General features: G+C 61.4%; 1 protein-coding gene across 1 annotated transcript; it reads left to right on the top strand.

Moving 5' to 3' along the window:
- The first annotated feature begins 4,168 nt into the window (after positions 1 to 4,168).
- Positions 4,169 to 8,650, top strand: CDX2 (caudal type homeobox 2). The gene is made up of 3 exons (XM_068930170.1): positions 4,169 to 5,462; positions 8,106 to 8,251; positions 8,462 to 8,650. The coding sequence occupies exons 1-3, from the start codon at positions 4,964 to 4,966 to the stop codon at positions 8,633 to 8,635; spliced, it is 819 nt and encodes a 272-aa protein (XP_068786271.1). The 5' UTR covers positions 4,169 to 4,963; the 3' UTR covers positions 8,636 to 8,650.
- Positions 8,651 to 9,756: the final 1,106 nt, after the last annotated feature.

The raw sequence follows: 9,756 nt of genomic DNA on the forward strand, positions 1-9,756 counted from the left end.
GGCCACCAAAGGGCTTTCAAGCAGGCATTTTTTTTAACCTTGCAAACAAAGCTCCCGGTTCCGCGTCGTTAAGGAAGGGGGAGAAGGGAGGATCTCTTTCCCCCATCCGAACTTCTCAGAAGTGGCACGAAATAAACTCTTTAAAAACAGAAAACAATTAGAAATGAATAAAAAGGTGAATTCGCATCGTCGGGGCTGCGTGGCTTTCACCCTTTCCCGGGGCTTATGGGGGGGCATCTCTGCGACGGGGGTCCCAGGACTCTGCTGTGAAAGAGGCGACTGCTGCTCTCCTCGGCACCCCGCAGTCCGCCCCCAAACCCCGGGGCTAGAGGCAATTCTGAGCCCGGGGCTGGACCCCAGGTCTCCGTTTCAGACCGGACACCTCCTGCCCGGCCCTCCCGGGGTCCGAGGCCGCGGGAGCGGACAGCGTGCCCCCGGCACTTCGCAGCAGTCACAGGGCTGCTGACCTGCCTCTCCCCGAGGGCAGGCAGATCCCCTCGGAAATGATTATTTTAACTCAAGAATTAACTCTGAGGCTGAAGGGCGGAAGGCAGGGACCCCACAGCGAAAAACCTGAGCGCCCTCTCCGTGCTCCGGCCCTGCCGGCCGATGGGGGAGCGCAGAGAGCCCGGCTCGGCTCTCGCTCGCTTTCCCGGGTGATGGTCTCTCCTTCGGCTGTGCTGAGCGCTGTCGTGACCGAAGACACCGGGCGAGGGGTTTGCCCTGGCTGCGGTGCCTGCCTACAACTCCCTGGGGCCATATCCTTGGGTGAAAAAGCAGTCTGGCAAAAAAACCATGAATCAGCATGAAAAAAAGTCTGCCAATATTTCCCTGCAAAGAGCTGTCCCGATTTGGCGCTTGTTAGCCGTATAAGCGTCCGGTCGGTTTTCCCCACTTAGGAAGTAATGAAATAGGAAAAGGGAAGGAAAGCAGAGAGCAAGAGGTGAGGGCCTCGCCCGCACTCCGGTGTCGGGGTGCGGGCTGGCCCGGCCCGGAGCGGGGCTGGCGGCGCCCTGCCTGTTGCTCCCGGGACGTGCGGACCGCGCCGGAGCTCCCCGACGGGACGCGCTCCGCTCCTGGGGCTGAGGGTCTGGGTCGGAGCCGGCGGAAAATCCCGAGAGGGAGGCAGCGAAGGAGCAGGCGGGCAGCTAGGGCCGGCTCGGGAAATCCCCATCTCCACGGCCTCCCGCCTCGGTCGTGTGCCAAACACCCTCCGCTGCCGCCGCATCTGCGGGGAGAAAAGGGGGAAATCCGAGTGAGAAATAAACGGCTCGACGCCTTTCCCCTCTTCCCAAAACTCCTCGTTTGGAGGAGATCGCAGGCACTGATCGCTGAGGGGGGAATCCTGCCGCAGTCGAAAGGAGATGAAACCCACCGAGCGCCCAGCCACACAGGAAAGGATGGAGAGCGAGTGCCGGGCCTGGGGAGCTGCCGTCCCCGGGCCCGGTGCGGGCAGGGAGGGGGAGCGGAAAAAGCCAAGGAAGGAAAAAAACAGGGAGCAGAAGACCCCTCATCAGGTTGTCTGTGCTGAGGGGCGACAACTCGTCCCCCGGCCTTCAAATGCGACCCGTGGGCGCGGAGAGTGCGCTGCGTCCTGCCCAGGCCGGCTTGTAGCCCCCGTGCGCTCTCCTCCCCGGCTCGGGGGCTGCGGGCTAGGGCAGGCTTGGCCCCCGGACAGCCTGCTCGGGGTGTGTGCGCGATGAGGAAACTCTTATTTTAACAAGCAGAAACGGGAGGCAGAGCGTCCCCCCGCTCCACAGCCAGGTCGTTGCACCGGGCTCGAAGCGAGGCACCGGTCCAGGCGAGGCGCCCGAGCCGAGCCGTGACGGCCGTGGGGGTGCGTGGGCTCGTCCGCCCCCTCGCCGCACGTCCCGGGGAAGGCAGCCGGCAGGGCCCGGTGTCCGAGCCTGCCCCGGCTCTCCGTGCTCAGGGGCAGCTGGGATTTCTCTCCAGCCGGCAAAGGCTGGGGCGGGTAAGAGCGGAGCGGTGCGCACCGGGCGCCCCCCGGGCAGGTCGGGTGGGTGCGAGGCCACCTCGGAGTCTTGCCCAGCTCCTCCGCGAAAGCCCCGGGTCTTTGATCCGCTCCGTGATCGGTTGCCTGCTGCCCACAGGATCCCTGTCCGTGTCACCTCTCCAGGCTCCGTCACCTCCCGCCCCGACGCCCCCCGTGCCCCGCTCATGCTCAAAGCGCTGTCATGGGTCTGCCGGAGGTTCACGTATGGAGCCTATTCCCCGCGGACAGCATGTGCCTCAGGCACCGGCCCGAGCTGATCTGGGGTTTGGCTGGGTTTCGGTGCGTTTTAATACGACACGTTCAAAGTTTTGTCATTTTAATGGCCCCGTCTTCAGTTTATGGCTTCATCAAATTCACATATGCATAGATCGGCTTTGTCGGTGCTTATCAGGAGAGGCGATTACGCTGAAGGGACACAGCATTTCTTTTCCAGAGTTACATTTCAGTCACTTGCACGGAGTGCTGGGGGTTGCAAGCCCCGCTCCCTCTCCCCGTTCTCCCTCATGCGGGGCGGCGGTAAGCGGGGGTGGTGGAAATCCGCAGCAGAGAGAGAAATCATCTCCGCAGAAAGCAGCTAGCAGGCTTTTCCCCCATCCGTGCTGTCATTTCGTTGATTTTGTAGGATCAGAACCACGGCCGTGAGCGAAAGACTATGAAAGACAACTGATTGTGTGGACACTTATTTATTGTGCATACACTGAATTCACTATATATATACATATACATATATTTTATATATATATATATATATACACACACACACACACATGGTACTAGCGCGCGATATGATGCATACAATAAATCCATACAGACCCTGCTCGGTGAGCGCGTCACATTTCTAATACCTGAACGAGAGCTGCGCCAAATTGGAGACTAGGGCTCCGTGGTGTTCCCCCCGGGAGGAGTGCTCCCTGCTTCCCCAGTGATCCCACAGAGTCACTGACTCGGGGCTCTCCGGGATCCCCTCGGGAAACACGTCGGGAGACGTTACTGAATTATTCTCGCTCAGATTTAAAAAAGCTATGAGGCATTCCCATGCTCCGCACCGAAGGGATCCGTGGAGGCAGCGCTGGGAAGGCGGGGGATAAGGCAGAGATTTTAAAGGAGCGTGGATCGGGAGGAGATCTGCAGCTGCAGAGCTGAAAGCCGCCCTCAGTTGCAAACCTCCCCGTGAAAATGGTCCCGGGAGTGTGTTTTTTTTCTGCCTGCAAAACAGTCACCGGTGGGGCAGGAAAATACCCCTAGGACGGAGAGAACCGCAGCTCCGCAGGGAAAGCAGGGGGCCGCGGGCCAAGGGGGAGCGGGCACGGCGCGGGGCTCCGTGGGGCGAGCCCCGCAGGACCCGCCGCTCCCGCTCCCCGTCCGGATCCCGCCGCACCGGCGGCCGAGCGCGCCGGGGGGAGGCGGCGGGGGAGGCCGGTGCTGCGTCCCTCGGCGCTCCGGCGAAACGTGGTGGGAAAACGGGGGGACGCTCCCATCGTCATCCCCTTTTCTCTGCGGGCGAAAGGTTTCGTTGCTGTGTCAGAGGAAGACATGCAAATATGCAAGCGTTTTCTTGCATTGTCCCCGCTCAGGGTGAAAAGTTAAGGCATAAAAGCGACGGGGGGAGATGAGAGGGGGTCGCTTCTTCAAAGAGGGCTCGCTGGGCCGAGGAAGACGGCTGCCCATCGCCTTCCAGCCGCTCTCCAGGGGCAAGATGTCGAGCGGGTTTCCAAGGCGTCGGCATAGGAAAAAACGGCTGTGCCAAGAGGGGCAGGTCGCCGGTTTCCCTGCGGGGTCGGCGAGCTCCGCTTGCCTCCGGCTCCCCTTCCACCCCAGAGGGACTCGTACCCCGCGGGGGCCCGGGCTGCGGGCGAAGGTGCACGGGAGCGAAGCGCCTCCGCGGGTGCCCCAGCGCCACCGGCTCGAGTGTCCCCCGAGGGTCCCGCAGCGGGACGGAGCCAGCAGGCCCGTTTGGGGCTCCTCTCTGGCCGAAAGACGCTCCGGCCTCGCTCACGCGGGGCATCCGAGGGCGGCGGGCGCTTTAGGCGAAGGAGTACGTCGAGGACGCCGGGGCTATCGGGGGGGTAAAAGAAAGGCATCCCCCAGCCCTCGTCCCTGCCCAGCATCGGGACCAAGGCTTGGGCGGGTGGGAGGGCGGGCAGCGCCTAGCCTCGAAGCTCTGCTGGAACAAACGAGAGAAATTAAGCTGTTCCCTTGGAAAGGGTGGATTTCTCCTCTTACCTCTCCTTCATCGCCCGTAACCGACTGCGAGCGGGAGCGGGTGGGAAGAGCTTTAGAAAGAGAAGTAGGCCGTCGCGGTGAGAGGTTTGTTGCTTAAAACAACCACGACAAAATTGCTTTGTGGATTTTTAATCAAAACTCCCTCCTCCTCCGCCCCTTCTCCCCCCAGTCCTGAGCACGGAGAAGAGCTGGTTAAAGTGCTGCCTACAGATCGCCCGTGATACACGGTTCCCATATTCCCACCCTCACCCTTAGATCTCCTTCTCTGTCTTTTGCAAGTCTCTTGATTTCATCCTTTGAACCTGTGATTGGAGGTTAAAGTGCACCAGGTTGCAATGGAAGGAGGAAGCTCTTAAACAATAAAGGCTTGAATATTTAGCTGTGATCAGGTCGCTGCCCTCTCCTTATCTTTTTAAATGCAAATCTTCTTTTAGGGGTAGTAGCTATATACCCAGCGCCTCTCCACGTCACCTGCCTTTGGTGTGTCTGGGCCATTACTAATAGAGCCTTGTAAACAATCGTTAATCATGTAAGTGCTGCCGGCCATTGGATTCGGACCGGGAGCGGGAGCGGGAGCGAGGGAGCGCTCCCGCGGCGAGGCAGCGCGGGCCGCGGCCCCTCCGCCTGCCCCCTCCCCGCCCCGGGGAGCCCGTCCCCAGGCACCAGGCGCGCAGCTCCGAGAGCCCCGAGCAGTATGTGGAGAGCTGCCGCCGGGGCCCCGCCATCATGTACGTGAGCTACCTCCTGGACAAGGACGGGCCCATGTACCCCAGCCCCGTGCGCCACTCGGGGGGGCTCAACCTGGCGGCGCAGAACTTCGTGGGCGCCCCGCAGTACGCGGACTACGGCGGATACCATGTGAACCTCGACAGCGCCCAGTCGCCCGGCCCGGCCTGGCCCGCGCCCTACGGCGCCCCACTCCGCGACGACTGGGGCGCCTACGGCCAAGGGGCGCCGGCGGCCGCCGCCAGCGCCGTGCACGGCCTCAACGGCGGCTCCCCCGCCACCGCCATGGCCTACAGCCCCGCCGACTACCACCACCACCCGCACGCCCACCACCACGCCGGCCCGGCGCCCCACTGCTCCGCCGGCGTCATGCAGCCCCTCAACTCCGCCGCCGCCGCCGCCGCCGCCGCCGCCCCCGAGCCGCTCTCCCCCGGCGGACAGCGGCGCGGCCTCTGCGAGTGGATGAGGAAGCCGGCGCAGCCCCCGCTCAGCAGCCAGGGTAAGCGCGGCCGGGAGGAAGGGGCCGCGCCCGCGGACAGGCTGGCCCCGGGGGCGCCGCGCTGCGCCAGGCCGGGCCGGGCCGGGCCAGGGCGGGCGGGTGGCGTCGGGGCCGCCGCGGGTCCCCGCCGCTCGCTGCGGAGGCCGAGGGCTGGCCCATCCGGGATTTGCTTGTGGCGGACCCGTCTGCTGGTGCCTTCAGAAAGGGGGTCGGAAAAACAAACAAGCAAACAAAATACGCCGAAACAAACCGGTTTAGGAGACGATCTTCGTGACTCCCGGCGAAATTTCACTGCTGGCTATCGGGGAAAAGGGCGAAGGCTTCTGGGCTGAGCTGGCAGCCGATCCGCGCTGCGCGCTCCGCGTGGGGCGTGCGGCACTGCCGGGCCGGGGCTCCTGTGCCGGGCGGGCTGGGGTCGAGGCAGGGGCAGGACTGGCTCTCCTCGGGGGAGCCGCCAGCCCCGCGGGCAGCGCCTGGCCCCGGAGGGCAGGTAGGACGCCGGGGGAGGCCGTGCGCCCTGTCGGGGGAGAGAGGGCCCGCGGGTGCGCTTTCGTGGAGCGGTCGGAGCAGGGCGGAACTGCCTGGGATCCCGGGGAAATGCTCGCTCTTCCTCCCTCTGCTTCGCTCGTCCACTTACAGCCACTTAAAAGATTTTTATAACCAATTATAGTCATATAAATCATCGGCCGATGTCGCTTCGCATTTGTTTCTGAGTCACTGGGCGCCTACCCTTTATTAACTTCTCCGCGCGGCCGGGCCTGCCGTGGGCGCTACGGGTCGCGCGGTGCCCGCCGAAGTCCCACGCGGTGCCCGGCGCAACCCCACGCGAGCCGCGCGGTGCCCGGCACAGCCCCACGCGGGCTGCGCGGTGCCCGCCGCAGCCCCACGCCGATCGTGCGGTGCCCGGCGCAGCCCGCCGCCGGCCGCGCGGTGCCCGGCGCAGCCCACGCGGGCCGTGGGGCGGGGGGCCGTGGGGGCGGCGCGAAGGCGTGCCCCGTCCGGCCGCTCGCGGCGGGAGGCCAGGCCAGGCCGTGGCCGGCGCCGCGCTCCCTTGTGATGTTAATACCCCCGCAGACCAGCCGGGCTCACTCTTATACTTTTCTCTGCGGCGCGGAGCTGCGCGCCTGCCAGCTTTGACGCACACCTTCCCCTGCTGTTGTTTCCTTTTCTTTTTCCTGTTTTCTTTGTCTTTGCATTTATTTATTTAGTTATTTATTTATTGGTGACCGAAAAAAAAGGATGGCGACTTTCGCAGTAAATAACGACTTCTGGCATTCCTCTTCCATCCGCTGCCTGCCGCGGAGGGCGGCAGGGCCGGTGGGAGCTCCGCGGGCGGAGCGGGGCGGAGGACCCGCCGCGGCCGCGGAAACCCCGCTCGCTGCCGGCGGCGGCGGCGGCGGAGCTGGGGCTCAGCCGGGCCCGTCTCCCTTCCCACAGCAGCCCGTGGGGTTCCCACAGTTTGGGCTTGTACTTGCGATGGTTGGTCCCTTGTCTCCATTCAAATTCTGCCTTTGGAGCCAGTGTTTATGTTAATCTGCAAGGCTGGGGGGATGAAAGCGCCTGCCGCCATTTGTTCAGTAGTGGTAATTCAAACAGAATGTGGCTGTCATTAAGGCTTTGAGAAGGGTTTTTCTTTGATAAGATCTCCTTGTCCTGCATTGTTTGGGATTGTGTTCCCTATTCACTGGCTCTGGGGAGTTTTCTCTGATCAGGCTTGTATCTTTACAGGGTGCTTTTGTTGTGGTTTGCAGAGAGTTTACCTGAACAAAGTCAGCCTGCTAGCCATTAAGCACCTAGGGGGCAGAAACTCCCCACTCCTCAGATCTCTCTGATGAACGAGAGGGCCGGGGATATAACCAGTTAAACAAGAAACAATCAGAAGAAAGAAGGTCAGTTGATGCAGCAATGCATACTCGGCGGGCATTCGCTTGTACTCGGCTTCGTACTTATTTATTTATTTATCTCGGAGCGCTAATATTGCTTGTCGCCCTTCCAGCGTCACCGAAAAGGCGCTTTTGCGTTTGCCCCGACGCCGGCGGGGTACAACCGGGGCTGGGCTGGGGCGAGACCCCGCCGGGCCCGGAGGGGCCCCCGCCGCCTGCTCCCGGTTTTTGGCACCGCGATTCGTTGTTCTCGCTGAGAGACGAGTCCCCTGTCAAATCCGCCGTGCCCAGAACAGGCCTTTTCTTCCTTCCTGTATTTTTTTTCCCTTTTCTTTGCCCTCTCTTCTCTTTATAGAAGTTCGTCCTCGATAGGGAGGGCAAAACGAGCAACAAAAACCGTGCAAAATAAAGGCGTCCTAAGCAAAATAAATAGAAGTGCTCTGGGATACGGGGCTGGCTGCCGGGGCTGAGAGCCCGCGCTGGTCTTGTGATTACAAATGACATTCCTGCAGTTTTTGCAATATTTCCCCAAGGTCTGAGGAACTGTTTAACTGCTACTCTCCCCTCTGTTTGCTGTTCTCAGAAAAGCCCTGTGCAGGGAGAGGCGGGCAGGAAGACGAGGTGGCCTGATCCTGCTCGCCCTGCACCCTGCATGGGCGAGGAGCTACCCTGGAGAAGGGTGCTGGGGCGAAAGGAGAAAACGCGGTCGACACGCTTGTTTTTGCTTGTGCTTTTCTAACCCTGGCTTTCCTCTCCGCAGTTAAAACCAGGACGAAAGACAAGTACCGCGTCGTGTACACAGACCACCAGCGACTGGAGCTGGAGAAGGAGTTTCACTACAGCCGCTACATCACCATCAGGAGGAAAGCGGAGCTGGCCTCCAACCTGGGGCTGTCGGAGAGGCAGGTCTGTCCCTCGAGCGGGGCTCCCGGCGCCGGCCACGTGCTGCCGGCCTCCGCGGCGCCCGCGCTCCGCGGCCGAGCGCACCCTCGGGGGGCAGAGGGGCGCTTTGCAGCGGGGGGGTGGCCAGGCGAGTAGGCTCCCACCCGCGGGGGAGGGGGGGTATTTGGGGCAGCCCCCTACCCCCCCGCCAAACCCCGCTCTCCCCTCCGGCAGGTGAAAATCTGGTTCCAAAACCGGCGGGCGAAGGAGAGGAAGATCAACAAGAAGAAGCTGCAGCAGGCGCAACCCGGCGGCGCGCCCGGCCCGGAGCCGCTCAGCCCCGGCGCCCCGCTGCAGGGCCCCGCGGCGGGGGCGGCCGCCGCGCTGGGCCCCGGCGCCCCGCAGTGACAGCGGCCGCGGCCGGAGCGCAGGGGACTGCTGGAGGGCGCCGGCCGCCGCGCCGCACCGCACCGCACCGCACCGCGCCGCGCCGCACCGCGGGGCCGCGCCGGGGGCCTCGCTGGCGCGGCGGGAGCCGAGCCCCCCCCCCGCCTATGCACTACGACGCCCCGCGGGGCCGGCCGCGGCCTTGTGTACAGAGTGTACAGTGTCTTGTGTCTCGTCGTCCGGGGGGAAGCGTGGCCATGGCTTTATTATTATTATTATTATTATGTTTGTTTTGTTTCCTTTTTTTTTTTTACCCTGGAGTTTGCTAGATAACAGGGGAATGCGGGCACTGCCTGTCAGTGCTCCCCCGATGAATCTCAGGGATTGGTCTGAAAGGTCTTAGAAATGTTGTTGAGCTAACAATGAATTTTAATAGGAAAAAAAATTAAAGCACATTTTTTTATTTTATTTTATTTTATTTTATTTTATTTTTCTTGTAACCGTAAATATGCAAGATGTTCATCCTGCCCTAAGGGCCAGGGCAGACAAGATAAGGCGCTGCTTAAATGTTCAAAAGTGAATTGCTTAATGTTAGATACTTGTAAAACAGCCCATAAATCTGGTGCTGATAGTCATCCAGCCAGATTTATTAGCCGCAGTGCAGAGAAATTGGAAGAAGGGAAGTCTCCTGTGAAAACTGTGTCTAGTTGTGTGCCAGAGTGAGGATTCTTACTTGTGCATTCAGAGTGCTATTGCAAAGTGGCTGGTGCCCTTTCGCACCACTTATAATGTCCCACCATTTAAATTATGTTCTGTTTCTCATCTTCTTACACTTTTTGCCTTGTCTGGAGTTTTTTCCAGTTGTTGGTTTCCAAAAGGCTCCTTGGTTTTATCTGCTTTATACAGGCTTTATAGATCACAGCTTCACCATGAGCAGTCCTGTGCTGTAACAGAGCCCGCCTTAAATGGTGGGGACAAGGATATCAGTACGAACCAACTCACCAGTCCTGGCCACAGATGAGAAAGGTCTGATCAGTTTGGCCAAGTTGCCCTGGCTTTCTTCTGTGTGTACTTCTTACCTGCAGCCAGGAGAAACCCCACTGAGAAGTGTGGCTGTGCAAAAAGGCTGTGGACAGTATCAA

The sequence above is a fragment of the Struthio camelus genome, chromosome 1 (genome assembly GCF_040807025.1).
Source record: "Struthio camelus isolate bStrCam1 chromosome 1, bStrCam1.hap1, whole genome shotgun sequence".
NCBI classification, from domain to species: Eukaryota; Metazoa; Chordata; class Aves; order Struthioniformes; family Struthionidae; genus Struthio; species Struthio camelus.

Coding starts and splice junctions, on each gene's coding strand:
- CDX2 (XM_068930170.1), top strand. CDS start 4,964: ATGTACGTGAGCTACCTCCTGGACAAGGACGGGCCCATGTACCCCAGC. Junction 5,463..8,105: donor GCCCCCGCTCAGCAGCCAGG/GTAAGCGCGGCC, acceptor TCCTCTCCGCAG/TTAAAACCAGGACGAAAGAC. Junction 8,252..8,461: donor TGGGGCTGTCGGAGAGGCAG/GTCTGTCCCTCG, acceptor CCCCTCCGGCAG/GTGAAAATCTGGTTCCAAAA.